The sequence below is a fragment of the Dendrobium catenatum genome, unplaced genomic scaffold (assembly GCF_001605985.2).
Source record: "Dendrobium catenatum unplaced genomic scaffold, ASM160598v2 fragScaff_scaffold_932, whole genome shotgun sequence".
Classification (NCBI taxonomy): Eukaryota; Viridiplantae; Streptophyta; class Magnoliopsida; order Asparagales; family Orchidaceae; genus Dendrobium; species Dendrobium catenatum.
In genome coordinates this window covers 304648-327000 of record NW_021319394.1, presented here as the reverse complement: position 1 = coordinate 327000, position 22353 = coordinate 304648, and the positions used below count along the sequence as shown (strand labels likewise).

General features: G+C 35.1%; 1 protein-coding gene across 1 annotated transcript; it reads left to right on the top strand.

Moving 5' to 3' along the window:
- The first annotated feature begins 1695 nt into the window (after positions 1–1695).
- On the top strand, positions 1696–22284 carry LOC110102537 (DEAD-box ATP-dependent RNA helicase 14). Its single transcript, XM_020830906.2, has 8 exons — positions 1696–2249; positions 2323–2481; positions 6842–6910; positions 18701–18970; positions 19963–20313; positions 20484–20758; positions 21152–21430; positions 21765–22284. The coding sequence occupies exons 1-8, from the start codon at positions 1980–1982 to the stop codon at positions 22009–22011; spliced, it is 1920 nt and encodes a 639-aa protein (XP_020686565.1). The 5' UTR covers positions 1696–1979; the 3' UTR covers positions 22012–22284.
- Positions 22285–22353: the final 69 nt, after the last annotated feature.

The window sequence follows — 22353 nt, the reverse complement described above, 5'->3', positions numbered from 1 at the left end:
CTATAATGACCTGAATAGAGTCCGGTAAAAATTTTCAAGCTCAATAAATACATGTGAATTTTTATGAAAGTTGAGTTATTTCTATCTAAATCGTTCATAAGAGAGCTGTGGTTTGAATTGGGGAAAAGAAAAATAATAAGTAGAAAGTTCTCCTTTTTTAAGTGTTGCATTGCTATAATGGTGGGGCTGCCCTCTTTGTAAGTTGTTAAGTGCGTGGGAGCCTTGCAGCCCTTAAAGAATGGCATTGCGATGATGAGGTCTGTTTGGTGGGAAATTTTATTGGGGCTAATGCGGCACTAGGTAAGTGACATTTCAACATTAGGTTCCCTATTTTCATATCTGAAATCACTGCATAGGAGTGTCAGGGTACTGAGTAGTGCGATGTTATGGTGTTAGGTCAAAATTTTGTAAAAATATTTAAATCTAGTAAGAAAAGCAAATTAAAAAATTTAAATAGCCTAATTTGCCTCATTTGTTTGGGAGAAGGAATAAAGAAGGATTGGAATAGGAGAAGAGAATAAAGAAGAGAAGATAAGCTGGTTCTGGGGTTTTCAGGTTCATTTCGTCTGCCATGTTAGTTTAAATAATTGTTTTTCTTAAGATATGCTATCATTACCCTACCTTTATTTTCAATGATTTTGATTTGTGTAGGACTTTTAAAGTTTACTTTGATCTAAATTTGCAAAAGATATGATATCTTGATTTCTAGAAAATGATATGAATGCAAGTCAACTCAAGATAAATATATTTGAAGCACATACTATACATTAGTACAAGGTTCCATCCTCTAGTTCAACACCAAAGCCACTAGACAAACATTTGATTCAAAGCTAATATTCAATCCCAATGTTCGAAATTGAAATTTGAACTTACAATATAAGGTTAAAACAAACTGTGGACTAAGTATTGAGTCTCTGCGTTTGAAGATAATTGTTTATTTGAATTAGGTTTTTAAAAAATAGTTTAGATTTGAACACCATATTATGGATTTAAACTTGGCCTAAACCTAATTTGAACTTGTCTTTGAACCTTAAATTAACGGGTAGAAGCATTTTTGAACTACTTTGAATTTCTATTTCAAACATGAGATTTTAACCTATTGTTCTATCTCTTGTTTGAACCTAGAATTTGAACCCATCTTTCCTTTCCGTTGCAGATAAGGGACAACAACATGATAAAGTTGGCATTGGAATTGTTGTTAAATGCAATGTAATCTAAATCTAATAATATTTAAACTCACTTTACCTGTCTACATTGGAAGGGACAACATCAGAGTGACCAGAGGGTTATTGAATGCATTGAGCTAAAATGTGTTTAAATGAGAGGCACAATTGTTTCATGATTTTCTTGACATCTAAGATTTCATAAATTTTGTTAAAGATATTATTTCATATAAATTATCTATCTCATGAGATCCATCGTGAGTTCCTATGTCATCTAAGGTTTCATAAATTTTATTAATGATATACTGCTTTATATAAAATATAACTTTAAATGTTAAATATATAAATTTTATAATTTTAAATGTCTTATTTATTAATATTTTTATTCTAGTATATTTATTTTTTAATATTTAAATTAATTAAAATAAATTCATATCCACAAATTTTAAATTTAAAAAATCTTTACTGATAATCAAAACTATCGAACAAGAGACCACGAGTGCGGCTTCAGTATATATGTAAATATGTAAGCGTGTGTAGTCTTTGGGTTCTCAATGAGGTGGCGGACAGTCTCGGTTCTTGCGAACTAGTCGTCGCTGTTCGCGTACTTTTAACCTTTCCTATCTCGCTCTAAACTGCAGCAACAAATTTTCTCCTCGATCTCACTCCCAGACTCTGCTCATTTCCCCCTTCTCTACCACGTAGCCATCTTACACTTCGTCCTCTCTCGTAGTCGAAGCCGTGCTAGGGTTTTATCTGCTTTTCTGCGGCATTTTATCGTTCTCAACTTCACCGTTCTCCGCCGGCCGGCGAGCCATGTCGGCATCTGCGACGGCGGATTCTTCCTCCTCGTCAACAAAAGGCCGTATCCGCTACGCGCCGGCGGATCCCACGCTCCCGAAACCTTGGCGAGGCCTCGTCGATTCCAGCAGTGGTTACCTTTACTTTTGGAACCCGGAAACTAATGTGACGCAATACGAGAAACCTCTTCCCTCTTCTCCTCCTCCTCCTATGCCGCAGCGTGAGGATTCTCCTTCTACTGCCACCAAGGACTCTGAAATCTACGATGGTGATCGGCTCCAGGAGGTATTTTTTTGCGCTTTTTTTTGTTGTTTCCAAATATCAAGATATGTTATAATGCCCATTGGCTGTGTTATAGAGCAATGCAGCGAGCCTGGACTGCTACCAGAATCAAGAGCCCGGGCCAGAAAAAGTTGACGATGAGCCACCGTACATGCAGATATCACAAGCTAACCAAGATGCGGGAGTTGGTTTATCTGCGGAGGCCTATCGACGACGTCATGAAATTACTGTCATTGTATGCCAAAGTGAAATGCACCCCTTCTCTTTTATTCCGCGATTATTTGTTTGTTTTTGTGTCGTTTCCGATGCATCTTAGAATTTTTTTGCCCGCATGGTAAGCTTGTTGCATGTTTGGAAATTACTTCGTGTGCTTGATAGCTTGTGCTTTATTCTTATGTTTGGTTGTATGTGTTCTGATTCACTTGCTTGGTCATGGAGTTAATAGTTTTTGAGTACTTTCCAATCATTTTTGTATGGCTTAAACCTTAATAGATTTCCTAGATGTTTCCTTTTGTTGTTAGCATTGGGTTGATATTCTGCAAAATTGTGTTCAGCGACTTCTTTGAGAATTTTTACATGAAAGAAAGAAATTATTGAAAAAAAGTTTCTCAAGATACACGGAATTTTAGAGGATGGTTACAAAACGGTGACATTTGTGACACACTAAGACTTCGTTTGAGACGTCTTTTTACTACTTCTTAAAGCAGTTTTCTAGTACAAAAATTTAAATTTTTGTACTAAAATGATGCTTTAAGAAGCAAGGGCGGAACCCCTTTGGGGCTAGGAGGGGCAATTGCCCCCCCCCCCCCCCCCCCCAAAATTTTTTTCCCCCCCCCCCCCCCTTCAAAAATTTTTTTTTTCATTTATACTCTTATTTAGTGATTTTTAGTTTTTTATTACAAGGGTTTTTAGGCAATTGCCCCCTCTAAAAATATTAAAATACTATGGTCTTTAGGCATTTGCCCCCAATATAATTAAATGCATTGTGTAGATGTGTTATTGTTAGGGAATGATGAATCAAATACAAAGAGAAATATTAAATCAAAATTTGTTACTATTAGGGAACCCCGCCAAATACAAAGAGAAAGGTCGAACCCCGCCAGGGGGCGCTGCCCCCTTGGACCCCCGACATATATGCGAACAATTACTTATAAGTTTGCCCCTCCTGAAAATTATGGTTGGTGCCGCCCCTGTTAAGAAGCATTAAGAAAGCCATCCCAAACGAAGCCTAATTATTCTGTTTATAAATCGGCGACCTTTAGCATGTGAAAATGTAGCAAGCTCAGTAGTGGATGACTTATGTGAGTTGTTCATGAATTTTCCACTCTATCATTGCACCATTTCCATTTTATTATATTTAGGGATTGAGCAATTTATTTAGTCTTGTACCCAAAACATCGTCATCATTAGCCTGATCTTAGTTATTTTTGGTCACTTTCATGAACCCTTTATTCATTTGTCTTAACTCTATTTTGTACTAGTCTAATCAATGTATTTTGTATTTAACAACTTGACACATGTTATTTTTGTCATGATTCAAATTCTATCTAAAACTTAGTTGTAAAAGGGCATAATTCAGTTTGGCATAATGGCATGTCCATGTTTTCAATTAGCAAGAGCTAATAAATGACATTGAAACTGCATGGCATGGACATTTCGTGTCCTCATTGTAAACCTTGGCCATTAAAGGGAAAGATGGTATTCTTCATGTTTCAGAGGACCTTTCTGAAATAAAAAATGTTTCTATGAAAGGATTTTGTTGAAATTATTATTATTTTACTATTTGCACTATTTTTACCAACAAGATCCCGCATCGACGTCCGCTCTGCATGAGCTCACGCCTCGAGTTTTACAATGGCCGCCGCACCCTTCTACTCATTTCCTTGATGGCCAGGTGCTAGTTGCGTGCTTAAGTGCCATTCATTTTCGGGGCTAGTTGATTTAGATACAATAGAAAAAAAAAATGATTCATGTAGCTGATCCCATGTAGTGGGATAAATGCTTGATCTTGTTGTTATTGTTATAGTTGTTGTATTGTTTTTGACCTATAAATGTGATTAACATATATATTCTTTCTTAAATGTAGCTTTAGTAGGATGAGAACTTGTTAATTTATTACCCTAAAATGAATCTTTTGTTACTTCTTATAATGCGATAACTTTGCTTTCTCTCATAGGTTGATATTATAATTTTCTTATATTATTTCACAATGCATAATGTGAACTATGTTGGGAGCTACGACGTTTCATTACTAATTTACTATAATAATCACTGGTGCAATTTTTTTCTTCTTGAGATGCATCAAAATATAATGATATAATAAAATATAATCTTACATTTCTAGTGCTCTACCTGATTTACCATAGAAATTGAATAATATAAATGACACATGTCATGACCCGGCTCAGAGGCTCAAATTAACGAGGCCAGAACAGAAGGTCAGTTGGTTACATTTTAGTATACTAATTAACTATTTCTAATACACTGAAAGAGTCATTAAAACCTCAAAAATTTGATGTAAAAAATTATAAATAATCATTTTTCTTGGAGCATCGTGCCTAAGATGTACGTTTTCTTGTCTGCTACTCATTTAAATTATTAGATAATACCTATGAATGTTTTGCAATCACAAAGTGAGTCACAACTTAGTGAGTATATAATGTTTCTAATTTTCAGTTACAAAGCATTGAGAATAATATACATTTTCATTTCAAAACATAAATTAATAAAATTCATTTTGAATATAACCATCAATGTTATGCATATTTGTACGTATCACATATGTCATATCTTTATCATTTCTATAAATAATATAAGCATCACAAGAGATATCGTCTAAAATAGTCCTAATGAAGATACTCTCTTTTTCATTTCCTTTTCATAACTTTTTATATTTACGCATGCGGGTATAATGCGTTTTCAACTAGTATCATAAGGTGGTGTGCTACATTAATCAATATACACATGCAATCATATATATCTACCTTTTCATTCATATGACATTCAATAACTTTATATAATAGTGTGAAATATAATATGCTAGGTATCATCTAACCCAAAATGACCAGCCAGTGGATGTGAGAATGATAAATTATGACCTAACTTGTAATAAAGACTAAATAAGCATGTGTCATTATCCTTTGATGTATTTAATTTTAAAAGAAAAAAAATATCATTACCTCGTAATTGGATGCCTTGGCAATCCACTTTAATTACCACTTCGTCGTTGCCCGCTTAACACCTATATGATTATCTTATCGTTAAAATTTAGATGATAAATCGCTCTTAACTCGATACCTATATATTTTTAGAATATGTTTATTAATAAAATTTCTAATTAAAATTTCATAAATAAATTAAGCTCTCTCTCTCTCTCTATATATATATATATACACATTCCATTAATAATTTTACTTAAAATTTAATTAATTAATTATGATTTTCTAAAGAAATTTTTTTTATCAAGATATTTTAAATTTAATATAAAAAAATATAAATTTTCAACCTTCAACGTTTAACACATTAATTATTTAATTAAAATATTAAATCTATTCTTTTTTCTAAATACATTCATATTTATATTAACACTTATCATTTTAATCAATTTCTAAATTTATCTTCTCTTTTAGGCAATTTAAGCTATATTTTATAATCTAGATTATTTAGACATTTTTAATAAATAGAAAAACTTACCTTTGACTTAATCGTCTCGAATGTATAACCTCACCTTCGATCTTACGAGACCCGTCAATCTCTCCCTCTTTTGCTCTCGCTTGATCTTTTTGTCTCTCTCGCTATCTCTTTCTCTCTGTTTCTCCCGGTCTCACCCCTTCTCCCTCTCCTCTCTAATTTATAAAGGAATGAAGGCAACCAACACAGTCCATTCGCCGAGTCCAAGCAACAGTTTTGATTCGATCGCAACTCTTCGTTTCATCTCCCTCACAATTCTAGGGAATGAAACCGATGGTCACACCCAAATGGCAGAGCTAGCTCCCTCGTCTTCCTCGATAAAATCTGAATGGATGGAAACGACTCCTCCTTCGACTCCAATTGATAAAGCCTATCGCGACTGAAAGACCGAATGACATCGGTGCTCCTTCGTCTTCATCAAATTGATCGACACTTCATCTCCTTCGTTACTTGACATTTGAGTCGACGATCTCCTCTTTCGCTCCGTCTTCCTGTGCGAGAATGAAACCCAAGCGACAAACCATCCTCTTCGTCCTCATGTGATGGGACCCCGGTTTGGGATATTATAGCACATGCCACCATATGCAGAAGAATTTTTTTGTAAAATTGACTATCTTTTACTCCAGCATTTTTAGTTAAGATTTCTGGTTCATTATATTTTATGTGAATGCATCATATTGAGTTTTATTAATTTTCAAGGTGCCAGTTGATGGTTTCAGTCATGTGCATTGTATGCTCTTTTTCATGAGGTTTACCTCCATAGTTTAGTGTTCTCTTGTTCACTTCTATCAAACGGTTTTTTATGTCTTTTCCTCGCTTTGTTTATTTATTGGTCAGAAAGTACTTTAATGTTTATATTTCCTTAAGTGTTAGTAATGCTATCCTCCTCTCCAAACATTTTTCAGGGAGCAAATGTTCCAATTCCATACATCACATTTGAGTCGACAGGTTTTCCATCAGAGATTCTAAGAGAGGTATTTCTAGATATATATGAATTTTCATTCCTTAAATTTTTTATGTATTTTAATAGTTATGATGAACCTACATAAATATGGGGGCACAAACAGGAGGCAAAATGCATATGGGATGTGTCAGTTCTTGAAAAATATTGAACATGGGCGTGGTTACACACACGAGACACAAATATTGAACAAGTACAGGGGCATAACATGGCTAGAAAATATCACACGCAATATGCTCGGGACATGATTTTTTTATATGTTATTAATATAAATAGTGTTTTCAAATCACCTTAGTCAATATTTCTATCAGAAGACATCACACAATGAATTATAATTTTTGTTCCAAAAAAGCATAAGATTTGAAAAAAATAAAAACTAATATTGATTTAATTATACTTGCATCTCAATATATCATTAGGTTGGCTTAATTTTCAACAAGTATCTACATTAGCATTAATTATTAGGCATGATTTTTTCAATATCAATATTATACTTTCTACACAATATGCAAAAATGCTAAAATGAATTTATAATCTTCAAAATAACTATATAAGATATGAACGCATTGATGCATGATGGATCGGACCCAACACACTCAGCATTGAGATACACATCAACCGTCTAACCCAAGTTGAACATTTATTCAACTAAAAGTAGCTTGCTTTTATCCCATTCATTGTGACATGTTTCAGCCATGTCCCATTTTAATTTTGGAAAAAAAAACATATAAGATAGGATTTTCAATGCATCGGGGCATGTGAGTGGTGTGCTCATGTCCCACTAAAGACCATGCTTACATGGGATGCTTTTGAGTTGCTCTTGTTTCTTGTGTCATAACACATAATAAATGAGAACTAGCCTTTAGATGCTACGTGAGCAAGGGTTTTGGCCAACCTGGATTGTGAAACATTTCTCATTATAGATATGTATCATCAAAATTAACAGTTAAAATAATAATTGCAATAGATTCTACATATGAAAAACAGCAGCAAAGTCTGGGTTCATATAAAGTATCATAACCAATCCTCTTGTTATAAAATTTTTAAAAATTAAGCATCTAGATACCTGGATAACACACCAGAAAATTAATAAAAAAAAGGGAGCTAAATAGTAAACTTGGTTACAATGACCTTGGCTTTCCTAATAGAAGGAAAATATCCAAATTCATTATTAAAGAAGTACAAAAAATTCTAAAATGGCTAATATGTCTGCATGTTGTTATATTCGTTTTTAATCTTGACACATTTTGTGATGTAGAATGGGAAATCGGGAGAAAGGCTTTGCTAGGGAAGATGGACAAACTCCAAGTGTCTCCTCACAAAATTTGAAAAGTCCCTTCAGGAAATCTGAAATTTTTCAGATTTTTCTATGAGAGAAAGAGGAGTGAAGGAAATTGGGAGGGGAATTCCAGCAATTCTCCAGCCGTCCAACGTGGTGTGAACGTGAAGAGAGGGGCTTGGAGAGAGAGAGAAGACGGGTGGGAGAGGGGGCTGACGCGATTGAGAAGGGGAGGGAATTTTATTACGAAAATCTGATTTCTGGTTTTAGGAAATAAGATTAAAGCTTTGGAGTGAAGGAAAATTCGGCCAAGGTGGGAGTTACAATAATTGAAATTGTTTCCAAACAAGGATTAAACGTTCTGGACTAGAGAGCTTTTCTAGTGTAATTAGGAGAGAGGAGGGGCGGCAGGACCACAGGGAATTTAGTGGATTTTAATTCCTGAAATTAATCTCCTTAGATTAGGAAATTAATTAGTAGAGCAAGGCAAGGGAAATTTCGGTTATGGAGGATTGGAGGGATTTTGAATTATTTCCTAGATCTAGACTTGGTTTAGGAAATAATTAGAAATAGGATTTAATGAGGGTAAAGGGGGAGGGCCGGCGGCATGCAGGGGAGAGGGAGAGATTTAATGAGGTTAATTAAGACTTCTTAATTTGGTTTAAAAGATTAGGAAAGAAAATAATTCACTCCAATTTAAATTTCAAATTCAAATGGATGTAAATTAAAAACTTTCCTAAAATAAAATCACTAATTTAGGAAATAATTTGAAATTTGAATTTGAATAATTTCAAATTCAAATCATTCCCTAAATTAACCAACCAAATTAGGAAATTCCAAAGAGGGTGGGAGGAGGAGTTCGACCGGATTCCAATTGAGCACTTTCCAAAAATAGGTGAGCTAAATTAGGAGAGAAATTTGAATTTCAAATTTTTAAACAATTTGAATTTCAAATTTTTAAACAATTTGAATTTCAAATTAAGCCCTAATATCATGCACCCCAAATTAGGAAACTCAATAAGGAGGAGGTAAAGGTGAGGCCGGCGGATACTGAGGTGGAGCCGGCGGCATGGGTTTGGGTATGGGGGATTAGCCGTGAGGTGGAGAGGGGAGGAGGAAGAAGATGACTAATAGGAGCAATAAGAAGGAACAAAATAAAAATAAAAGATCGAAACAAACGATAGAAGATAAAAACCGCGAGCCTATGACTCTTCCAAAGACTGACGGGTGATGCTTTGACCTTCTCCAAGGGACTTCAAGTCATAAGTCCGGACCCATCCTGCGGCTGGTGAAAACTCCGATTCCTTCCCATAGGAATCTCACTAACGTTCTCTCAAAAGAACACAAGTGTTGAACACAAAATTTTTAATATCAATAATCCATCCCTATTACAATAGCTTAAGGCCATATATATAGGCCACAACATAAGAAAACTCAAAATACAAAATTGCCCCTTGGGCTACAACACTCACATAAACCAACCTAGGGGTAAAACAGGAAATACATCAAATAAAAACTAAAATTCAGAAAAATAAATCATAATTGAAGATTTAAATTATAGCCGTCGATTTACGACGACTCTTGTGATAGATGCGCCAAATCTTCGTACCGATGTCCGCATCATTTTGACTATTTATGGCATGGGTTAATGGCATGTCAGACAGGATGTCCTTGTCCGACTTATGTTAGAGACTACATGCCTTTTATTTTTGAGGTTTATGTGCATCCTTGTTTGAAAGCTCTCTGCCTTACAAACTTACTGGTGTTATAATTCTCTCATCAACAGAATTCTCAAATTTTAAATTCTGTTACATTTTCATTTATTTATGCATATATTATTTAGTTCATGTTGCTGTTGTGATGATTGCACAAATGGGTTAACATTTCATGCCACCTTGTATATGTGTTATGTTTCTGACCGCTGCACCTTCAGTAAAATGCAGTATATGTTTGACCAATTAGCTCCTTTGTACATAAATGTATTGGTTGCTTTCTTTAATGAAATTTGATGATTCAGTCTTGTGCATTTCATATTTGACTTCTTTGTGATAATGCTTTCATTGCTAAGGGCTCTTGGCTCTTGGATATTGTTTTAACTGTGCATTGTAGATAGTCTGACCAAAAAGGGAGCCCCTTCAACCTGATTATGTATCTTTAAACAAAAATATTCATGCGGGGATACTTTCTCTAGCTGAGTCAATTGATGTGCATACCAGCATAAATGGGTGAAATTCATTGTGGTCTTTATTTTTTCAAGAAGTTGTCATTTTCTATTTAGGGAGGGTATGGTTCCCCCTTTAATGGGGGAAATACATTTTCGCCTTATTTTTCTATTCTGCTTTTCTAAAACTAGATGTGGCACGAGCTTTATTTGTACTATAAACATGAGATGTAAAGCATAGTATTGCACTCGTAAATCTTCCAAACACTTATAGAGCCTTTTCATCTCTGTGAGAGTTGTATTGAATTTATTTCTTATCAAGCAGCATAACAAAACATAACATTGCAAAGTGAAGCCCGAGCCAGTATGCATGCATAAGGCTAAAATTGTGTGACTAGATCGTTATTTTAAAAAAAAAAACTGTCATTTGCCATTGCCTTATTTATTTTCTGTAACATGTAAAATTTATTACCTATTACTAGATCATTAGCAAACTGATGTAAATCAAACTGCAAAGCTTCAATTAGATTCTTTCATTTTTGATATTTGCTCATTGAAACTTGTAGCGTTCCGCTCTCCCCACCCTCTTCCTTACAATGGGGCAAGCTATTGCATGAGCATATTAGGACCCGTAGGATATTTGATTGGTTTTGGATCATGAGATATATTATATAACAAATGTTGTAGGATTTGAACTAAATCTTTTTTTTTTTGTGTTGTAAACCTTCATCTGAGACCATCTTCTTTTTATATTAGTGTTATTGTTTTCCTTATTTCCCCTGGCTTCTCCTCTTGCATATCCATAACCTCTCTCCTAAATTTGGAATGACCACTTGTGATTTCTTACCAAAGAGTCTGCCTAGCAAACTTATCCTTGCATAATTAGCTCTACATTCAGGGAGGTATGGTGCAAATTTTCAGTTACTCAATTGTGAGATGTAATGTCATGAATCACCAAAACCATCTCTCAGGCAAATAGGTGTGAGGTTGTATGATGAGGACATCAGTCATAGATTTCGACATGTGTATCGTCGACATAGTCATGGATCGACGACTACGATGCAGAGTCTATATTTTTGATGTATTTTCTGTTTTATGTTTTATGTTGCATTTGAGTTTTCCCATTTTACCCTTATGAGGAGTTGAGTCTATGTTGTAACCCGAGGGCACTTTATTCTTTTCGGTTTCTTTCATTTGGGCCTATTTATAGGAGGCCTCTTGCATTGTAATGGATGATGATTATTGAGTAAAATTCAACTTTTTCTTTGTCTCAAGTTGTGAGCTCTTGAGTGGAGAGAACCCAAGGAGAGGGGATATGCAATACCTGACAACCGCCGGTGGATTCTGAGTTCTCGGTTAATCTTTTGATTTATCTACTTCCTACTCCTCTTTCTCCTCCCTACCTCCAATCTTCTTCTTAGTTTTTCCCATACCCGAACCCCTCCCAAAGCCCATCCCTCTGCCCTCCAATAGCTCCCCTAGTAGGGGTGTCAATTTCGGGTCACGGTTAGGGTTCGGGTTGAACCCGGAACTGATCCGGGTTCAAACAGGTTGACCCTAACCTGACACGGATAGGTAAACGAGTCGGAAATGCAACTCGGACTCGACCCGGCAGGTTGCCGGGTTGACCCGACCCGACCCGGGAAGGATGGCTGGCGGCCTGGCGCGTGGGCTATCGAGCGCGGACGCGAACGGCGCTGCGGCGAACATGGTCGCGCGATGCGTGTGTGCGGGCAGGCCTGGAACCCGAACCTGATCTGTTTTGGAAACTGGTGGGGTCTAACACGAAAATTTTGTGTCGGGTTCTGATCGGGTTTTCGTGTCGTGTCAAATATTTACACCCCTATCCCCTAGCCGCCGGCCACCCACCATCCCGCCGCCCCTTTCCCCCAAGCCCAAACCCGCCGGCTCCCCATTGGCCATCCACCTTTAATGATGGTTAATGTCATGATTACCATCTACCAAAATAGCCTCCATTGATTTAGGAAGATAATTCCTCAATTTTAAATTCAATTTTTGAATTTCAAAATCTTTCCTAATTTGACAAAGCCATATTTTGAAAGTTTTAAACATTATTAATTTATTTTTAAAATTGGATTTGATTTAAGCTTCCTCTTCCTTATTGAGAAAACTTAATTTGGAAGCTCTTAAAGCCCTCCACAAAATCCTCCCCCCTCTCTTAATGTTGTCGGCCCCTTGATTGGGCTCCACCTTGGATTTCCCTCTTAAGCCCCAATCCAATTTGAATTTGAAATCAAATTCAAATTCTTTCCCTCTAATTTCACTTAATCTGAAATTAATTTCAGATTTCTAATAATTCTTCCTAATCCTAACCTAGATCTAGTCGCCCCCTCTCTCCACCTCCTCTTACCCGAGACCCCACCCGCCTCTCTCCTCTTCCTCTTGGTCACCCCTCCCAAGTGGCGGCTCCCCCACCACAATGCCACTACGACATACCAAGCCCTTCCATGATCATGTATGGCCGATCCGGAAGTTGATCACGGGCTTATTCTCAATTATCAAGGGGGATCAACGTCATCCAATCACCATTCTTTGACCTCGAATTTGGGTCTGAAAGCACTGTCAAGGAATACGTTGATCGTATCCTCTCCCATTTAGCGAACGTCATCGACAAACAAAGACCTATTGGAGAGTGGAAGATCACCGGACGGCCACCCGTTCCTCCAACTTGACTCCTTCCCCGGCGTCTGGCACCCTCGGCATCGCATGTCTTCTAGTGGCGCCTCTAAGTTTGCTTGCAACCTTCCTCCGCTAAAAGAACTCCAATTATGAGTGCGAGTGAGGGATTCCCCAAGGTGAATGATCTACTTATTAAACTGTGGATTCATGTTAACTTCGCCATTAGCTTATTCATTTATGATGTTGTTGTTTTGCAAGTATCTTGTTAATCTCCAGTGTAATTGATGGCTATTACTTAATTCTTTCACCAAGCCTTCTAAATCTAACTGGAAGAATCATTATCTTATAATTGACAAAGTGAAGTTTATACGTTTAATTAAATTCCTTAACGCAATTCTTCTTTTCCACTTTGTTTCACATCATTGTATGCATTAACTTCCACCTTGTAGTGTTGTATCCCTCTATTTTAACATGTTTTTTTTTCTTCTTCTTTCTGTACAATATGTATTCATCATCATTATTTATCTTAATCTAACTTTTGGAATTACTTCATGAATCACCATTCTCCATTCAACCCTATCGAGTTTTGCATGGGGAGCATATCTCTGTTTGTGTAAATCTTTTGAGCAACTACCATTCAAGTTACATTTTGATACTCTTTTTTTTCTCAATATTTGAACATTAATTTTATCTACCATTTTTTTGCTTGATATTTCCATATTGTTATACACGCTAAATCTCATAAATCTATTTTCTACTAACTTATATTTAATAGATTATACCTCTAGGATTACTCTAATGTAATAATTTGTTGATTTATTCTTCCTTCTTACTCATTTTTTCCGCTCTCAAATTATCTATTAATAATTTATTTATTACCAAATACACGTATTCATACAAAATATATGTTTAATTGTAATTTTATGAAGTTTACCTATAATTCTATATGATAATCTTTTATTGCATAGTATTCCTAAGTTATTTCTATGTGATGTTAAGAATGTTGCAAAAGATGTGCTTGGAGTATCAAAGGAAAAAAACGCTTTATAGTAAAAATAGTTCATGGCGGAATCAAAATGTGCGTGAAAAGATAAAAAAATAGGAAGATTTGTTATAAAAATTAGTTTAGATGTAAAGATTTTGATAATCGGGAAAGATATAAAGAGACCTGTAAGGAGTCTAAGAAAGTAACATGTGATGCAAATATTTTAGCTATTAATAATTTATATAATAGATATTAAGGAAGACAAAAGATATATAGGAGATGAAGAAATTTCTTGGCTTATTAAACTTTTTAATATTATTTTGAAGACTAAAAAGATGCCATATGAGTGGAGAATGTGTGTGTTTATTCCTATTTTTAAGAATGCAGATGATGCACAAGATTGTGCTAATTATATAGGAATTAAGTTAATGTGTCGTACTTTAAAACTATGGAAGAGAGTTTTGAAGCATAGGTTGCGTGTGATACTAATATTTCTCAAAATCAATTTAGATTCATGCCAGGTAGGTTTACTATGGAAGATATACATTTATTGATAGGTTTAATAGAGAAGTATAGAGAGAATAAAGAGGATCTACATATGATATTTATTGATTTAGAGAAAGCATATGATAAAGTTCCAAGAGAAGTGCTTTAAAGAGTTCTAGAAAAGCAAGGGGTTAATAATACTTATATTCAAGTCATTAAGGATATGTATGCAGGTGCTGTTACTTGTGTTTATACACAAGATGGTTTGACTAATTATTTTCCTATTTTAGTTAGATTACATCAAGGATTAGCCTTAAGCACATATCATTTTGCTTTAGTCATGGATGTTCTCACTAGACATTTGCAAGAGGTTGTATCCTGGTTTATGCTTTTTGCTGATGATATTCTTCTTGTTGATAAGACTTGAGAGGGAGTTGAAGTTAAACTTGAATTATGGAGGGCAGCCTTATAGTTTAAAGGCTTTTGTTTGAGCATATCTAAAATTGAATATATGTAGTGTAATTTTAATAATAATAGTTCTTCTGGGGGGATTGTGACTTTGGGTGATCAAGTTATTAATAAAAGTACATGTTTTGGATATCTTGGGTCTATTATTCAAAGTGATGGTGAAATAAATGAGGATATTATTAGTAGAATTCAAAATGGATGGTTGAAGTGGAGGAATGCATCGGGCTTGTTGTGTGATAGAAAAGTCACCCTCAAACTTAAGGGAAAATTCTATAAGATGGTGGTTAGACTTGCAATGCTTTATGGTGCATAATGTTGGCCATTAAAAGAGAAGCATAATATTAAATTAAGTGTTGTAGAGATGAGGATGCTTTGGTGGATGAGTGGCTTTATTCGTAGAGACATGATACAAAATTAGCATATACATGAAAAGGTTGAAGTAGCTCCAATAGAAGATAAAATTAGAGAAATACTCATTTAGATGGTTTGGTCACATAAAACAGTGGCCTTCCGATGACTCGATTAGGAAAGTAGATGTATTAGATTTGACTTATGTTAAGAAAGGTAGAGGTAGACCTAAAAAGACTTTATTAGAAAATATTAAAAATGACCTTTCTTTAGTAAATATAAATGAGAATTTAACTTTTAACATGGCACAATTGAGAATAAGGATTCATGTGGTTGACCCCACAGTGCGACAAAGGTTTGATGTTGTTGTTGTTGTATTCCTAAGTTATTTCTCCATTTTAATCACCTCGTCTCAACTGTAAAAGTTATATACTCATTTATGTTATTATTATTCTTTATAATCAGGATATTTAAATCTATTACACTCGTGTTACTTATAATATTGACTAATACTTAATAATGTCACACTTGCTAAAATTATATATCTTAATTCTAGTGTTTGTTTTAGTAATTTTAGGATATTTATCATCAAACTAGTTTATCCATTGTTTTGATTTCACACTTTTTCCATAAAGATCTCACTCATTAGAATTATGTCTTCTACCGAAGGCATATAATAAGGCATCTTATTTTATTATTATTATTATTATTATTTATATAATAAGGCATCTTATTTTTTATATCCTTTGCAACCATCTCAATTACCAACGTAACAAGTAACGACTTGATGTTGATCTTTGATATAAACCAATCATGATTGAGAGCTTTTTAGTCACTCCATAGCTATTTCAAAATTAGGTAATGCTTTATCATATACTCATCTCTAAATATACCTTTGACACAAACTTCATAACATTCACTATATCACTGACCATATTGACCTTAATAACTTTATCTTTTAGCACTTTCTTGGCTACTATCATCACCTCTTATTATTGTTAACACTTTCAATACGTAATGGCTTATACCTTTCTCAATATTCTTAAATTTGTCCTCGTTTTGATTTTTTTTTTTTTCTGATTATCATATCCACTAATTCTCTTGTACTCCCACTCATGTTCTAAAATTTCTTGTAGAAAATCTAGTCTTAATTTTAAACCTAGTCAAACATTACTTACTTTTCTTTATCATTGAGCTAAGGTTGGTGTCATATGGTTTTTCCAGCTCTTGCCTACTTTCACCAAAATGGGCTTAAGTTATGACACAACACTTAAGGGTGACAGCAAACCTTTGTCTTCACCATAATCGGGTTAAGTTGTGATGCTCCACTTATGTGGAACACAATAACATTAGCAAAATTCATATTTTAATTTGTTTTAAGAATTTCTAAGTTAAAAACAATTGGCTTAACAAAATATCAAGCATCATCCTTTCCTACTCATACATGGAATAGGCAATAGTGGTTTTGTGTCTGATATCTATCAAATTCAGAAAAAGTCCAAATTAGTTTCTCATCTTTTTGTATGTAGCTAATTTAGTCCCGGGGTCTCACATTTATCTAATTTAGTTCCTCCCAAATGGCTCCTTATATAATTGAAGGAAATTAAGATACAAATTTGATCACAATTTAATTTTTGAGGGACTATTTGGGATTAGTTTTGTATAGTCGAGGGGCTTCATTGACCATGTACAAATAGTTGAAGAGCTATTTTGGACTTTTTCTATATCAAATTTAAATAGTGAGATATTTTAAGGGATTTTGTATTGAATGCATTATTTATCATACATCTTCAAAAACTTTAAAATGAGTAAGTGGGTATTACGTGGGATAACTTAAAATTTTCTAACTGATGCATGTATTTTAGACTCATATGAGTGTTGTAAATTATAATAGATTTGTGCCATTATAGAAAGCATGCCATTTAATATTCTATATGTTTTTGTAATATATATATATATATATATATAACATCATCATCATTTTCCTTATTCTAATTGTTTGTGATTTGCTTTATGAATCTTCATTTTCCATGCATTCCTATTTAGTCCTACGTGAGGTTATCTATCTGTGCAAATCTTTGTGCACACATTCTATTTATGTTGTCTTTCGTCTATATCTATACACACACACACACCGGATTGACTTTTCATCCTCCTAGGATGAGAATGAATATTCTTCCTCAAATTTTATTTTTGCATCTACCAACTTACATATACTTCAAACATAAGATCACAAGTTTGGTTGTAGTCTATAATATGAATGCTACTTTTGTATCAAGTTTTCAACTATTTTCTTATAAATTTGACTCTAGCTCAAGCATGTGAGTAAGAATGGTTGGATGAGATATAGAAACCATCTAGAAAACCTAGTTTAACCCATGTGGTTCACCAATCAAAATCGTAAAATACTTTTTAAATATCATCAACAACCCATGCATTTAGTTCAAACCTTTTTAAAATTCTTTTTATGTTTTGAGATCACAATCATTTTTCTCATGCAATTAATGCCATCTCTTGTGAAATTTTGATGTATCCTTTGATGATCAAATAATTTTACGATGTCCTGAAATCATGGATGCCATTAGTCTTAATGATGCTTAAGAGAATGGATGGTTTTTATCTTGCATTTGTAGGTCATACTGTAAAAGTCTAGTTGGGTGGAGATTGTGATTCCCGACCCTTGGCTTGGTGTACATATGCTTGGTTCTTGTCTTAGAGGTTGTGGAACTGATCTCTACTTATGTTGGTATTTTGATGGAATTATTTTCCACCCTTTGGGGTGGGTAGGGGGGCTTGACCTCTTCCCCTTGGCTCAATTCGCATTCTCCGCATGCTCAGATCATTGTCACCCACCTTGCTCCCCGTCAATACACACAAGCTAATGTGTGTTAAAAAATTCTTTTTTTATTGTATTTATGAATGCATAACATACATATGTATGTAAATATCAATGAATTTACTTTAACATGTAATCTTTATATTCAAATATGTATTTATTTCTGTATATGATAAGTTTATGGGTTTATACCATGGTATGTATCCTTTTTTTATAATACTTAATCCGTCTTATGTTCTTTTTCTTTCATTGTTTCATAGACACGGTTTACAATGTTTTACTGACACATTTTTGCATGGGCATTGTTTGAAAGGATCAAGCACCGCTTCAGATGAAACAGATCTACTTAATTTACAAAATTGTGCTATCAAAGAACATATTTCAGTGATTAAGATTGTTCTTTTATATTTCTTTTTAGGCAAGGTTTATTTCAGTTTGCTTCATCCTGAAAGAAGTATTTTTCCCGGCTTTAACCAGTCTTGTCGGAATGTTTTGCTTTTTCATAACTTTTATTGTGTTTTTCTGCTCTTATGAAGAAAATATAGCCTTTTGTTGATTTGCTTTCTCATGACATCTGGGATACCTTTTTTGCTTTTGCAGATCAATCAAGCAGGTTTTTCTGCACCTACTCCAATCCAAGCACAATCGTGGCCGGTTGCTTTGCAGAATCGCGATATTGTCGCCGTTGCTAAAACAGGTTCAGGCAAAACATTGGGGTATCTCATTCCAGGTTTCATTCATCTCAAGCGCCTCAGCAAAGATGCTAGAATGGGCCCGACCGTTTTGGTTTTGTCACCAACAAGAGAGTTAGCTACACAAATACATGAAGAAGCTACTAAGTTTGGAAAGTCATCACGAATTTTAAGTGCTGTAAGTTTCTGAATAGTGGCAACAGAGAATACCACTGTCTGTATATCAAATTTCTTCTGTCTGCTTCATAGTGAATATATACTGCATTTATTCAACAGAAGTAATAGTTTCTTTCCATTTATTTTATGCAGGCTTGATATATAATTAAGAGCATATGACCGACTTTGCATTTAAGTTGGGATGTATATTATCTTTTGAAACATGGATCTTTTAAGCGCAACGTTTCCTGTGAGCATTTGCTTTATCTGCTTATTATAAAACAAGGAAACACTATTCTACTATGTAACCGGGTCTGTAATCCATCCGTAAACAATGAAATTTTAGCATGCATCTAGAAATTTTGGAGGTTTCATATACTTTACCTGCTGATAAACAGACTAACTGTCATTTTGAGTGGTCAATGTTTGGTCATGCTAACTGTCATTTTGTATCTCTTTCTTTTTATTTCTCACATTCTCTCTGTCTCTCTCTTTCTCTCTCTTGCTATGTGTTTGTTGTATTTATGTTCATTTGTATATACAAATATAAACAATAAATTTTCACACCTGCTTGCATGCTTATGCATTCATCCACACAGGCTTGTATGTGCATGTTTGTATTTCAAGATGTATGGTTCGCTCTCACCACCCCTGATCTCCAGTTGTGTGGAATTTCTTAATATGTCTGTTAAGGATGGCAGTTCTATTTCTGTTACTTTTGATTGTTGTGTTATTGATATGATCAAGGTGGCTTCTTTCTTTGATGATCACCCTATTAATCATCTTCTTAGGGTAAAACTAATTGATATCTTCAACTCAACTCTGACCCAGTCAATCAAAAAAGTTATCAACTTCCCCTGACAATAGATGTTTATGCTGTGCCATACTATATGCATGTGCAGATGATTATTGTGCCCTGATATCCTAATGGATGTTATATGCTACCATTCCTAATTATCGTGGAGTTATTGGCTCTATATCGCAATTAACCAAGTTTTTGTTGTTCTGTCTAAGTGTTTGTATGGCGGAGCTCCTAAAGGTCCTCAGTTGAGAGATATAGACCGAGGAGTCCATGTTGTGGTTGCAACTCCAGGAAGGTTGAATGACATATTAGAGATGAAAAGATTGAACCTTGATCAAGTTTCATACCTGGTTCTTGATGAGGCTGACCGGATGCTGGACATGGGTTTTGAACCACAGATACGGAAAATTGTGAAAGAAATACCACCAACGCGCCAGACTCTTATGTACACTGCTACTTGGCCTAAGGAAGTCCGAAAAATTGCATCAGATTTACTTGTTAAACCTGTTCAGGTTAATATTGGCAGCATTGATGAACTTGTTGCTAATAAAGCTATTACGCAGGTATGCACAGACTATGGAAGTTCTACTAATTTGCTCGTTTTTGCATTCAGATAGAAATATCTGTTCATGTGGTCTAATTGCCTCTGAAGCTAAATAGTGGTATCATTTATTGCATCAGCTGATTTTTTTTTTCCTTTTCACTTGATGTCTTTCATTTTGATCAATTACAGCATGTAGAAGTTATTTCACACATGCAGAAGAGACGTCGACTGGAACAGATTTTGCTTTCTAATGGGCCATCAAAATACATAGTATTCTGTTCTACGAAGAGAATGTGTGATCAGCTAGCTGGTTATCTTGATGGTCCATTTGGTGCTTCTGCAATTCATGGCGACAAGTCTCAGATAGAGCGTGATAGGGTACTCAGTGAGTTCCGAAGTGGGAAGTCACCCATTCTTGTGGCAACTGATGTTGCAGCACGTGGATTGGATATTAAGGATATCAGGTTGATGCAAATTTGTTTTCTTAGAACTTAATCTTGGTTGCCAATGCATTAACTTTTCAAGTTTTAATGTATTAGATTGCCTATGTTAAGAAAGGTAGAGGTAGACATAAAAAGACTTAGTTAGAAAATATTAGAAATGACATTTCCTTATTATAAATTTAAATGAGAATTTGACTCTTAACAAAACACAATGGAGAAAAAAGATTCATGTAGCCGATCCCATGTTGTGGGATAAAAGCTTGATGTTGCGATTGTTGTTGTTAATATTCATTGCATGTTGACAGCTTGGGAAGGTGGCCAGTTTGTGTGGTTACAGTTTTATTATCTATTTCATAATTAACTTTTGTTGGTATTGAGATGAAGGTGATGTGATATAGCATTTTGTTTTTACAGGTTTGTGATCAACTATGATTTCCCCACAGGTGTTGAAGACTATGTACACAGAATAGGAAGAACTGGTAGAGCAGGCGCGACTGGAGTAGCTTACACATTCTTTTGTGACCAGGATTCCAAGCATGCCTCAGATCTTGTTAAAGTGTTGGAAGGGGCCGATCAACAAGTTCCTTCAGAGCTACGAGATATGGCATCCCGTGGTGGTTATGGTACAAAGTTCCGGCGGTGGGCATCGGACTCCAGCTATGGCCATAATGATCATGGCTCCTCTCAGTACAGGTTTCTAAAAGAATCTCTACTTAAACAACTAAAAATTTTCTTCACTGTTTCTACATTGTGGATCAAATTGACTTTGATAACAATATTTGTATGACGTCAAAATATGGTCCATCTCTATTCCATCTCTTGCATCATTCTATGCTTGTCAATATTCAAAAGCTTTTGTAGTTTTGAGGTTCTAGTTTCTAGTAGTTCTTATCATTGTTTATATTAGCTTACGTGGTCAGCAGTAAGCCTTCTGAACTACATTGTTGCTTCGCGTGCAAAATAGTTTTCCAGCCCCTTAGCTGAAAGTAGTGCTGATATCTGTATAAATATTTGATGGCATTTACAGATATTGTCCAGAACGTCAAGATCAGGACAGTAAACCTCAGTATAAAAACGACGATCATAGCAACTACGGGGGAAATGGAGGCGACAGCAGTGGCTGCAACCCTAGTTTCAGTCCTGGCCCCGCTGGCGACGACGATGGATTAGGCAATGGCAGTCGTAGTCGAAGCCGAAGCCCTAATCACAACAGTTGTAAGGTTGCACCAGGCCCCGATGATGCCTGGACTAATGCTGCTAATTCATCATGGTAGCCCTCGAGGCCATATCACAACAGAGATTGATCAGGCTGGTGCGTTTTGATCGACACGGATGGACTCTGGTGCCTTGCTTCTTTTGATAGGTTAGTCTCTCTAACGTGTATTATCTTTGAACTTTTTTTGCCTTGTACAGTTCTTCACATCATATTACTCTGATCAGTAAGCCCACTCTTTTGTATCAACTTTGTAAGCACAATGTATCTGACTAACACAGAGGGTTCTCATAGGATGAAGTACTGAAAAGTTGATCATGTTGTTATGGCCCAATGGTCCTTAGCAAACTGTTTATTGTCTGACTATGATATAGGGGTATATTTTTAGTTTTAAGAGTGTTGC

Bases quoted from the DNA above. Each gene is read 5' to 3' on its own strand.
- LOC110102537 (XM_020830906.2), top strand. From the start codon at position 1,980: ATGTCGGCATCTGCGACGGCGGATTCTTCCTCCTCGTCAACAAAAGGC. The intron at 18,971-19,962 runs GTAAGTTTCTGA...GTTCTGTCTAAG, and splicing joins CATCACGAATTTTAAGTGCT to TGTTTGTATGGCGGAGCTCC. The intron at 20,314-20,483 runs GTATGCACAGAC...GATCAATTACAG, and splicing joins CTAATAAAGCTATTACGCAG to CATGTAGAAGTTATTTCACA.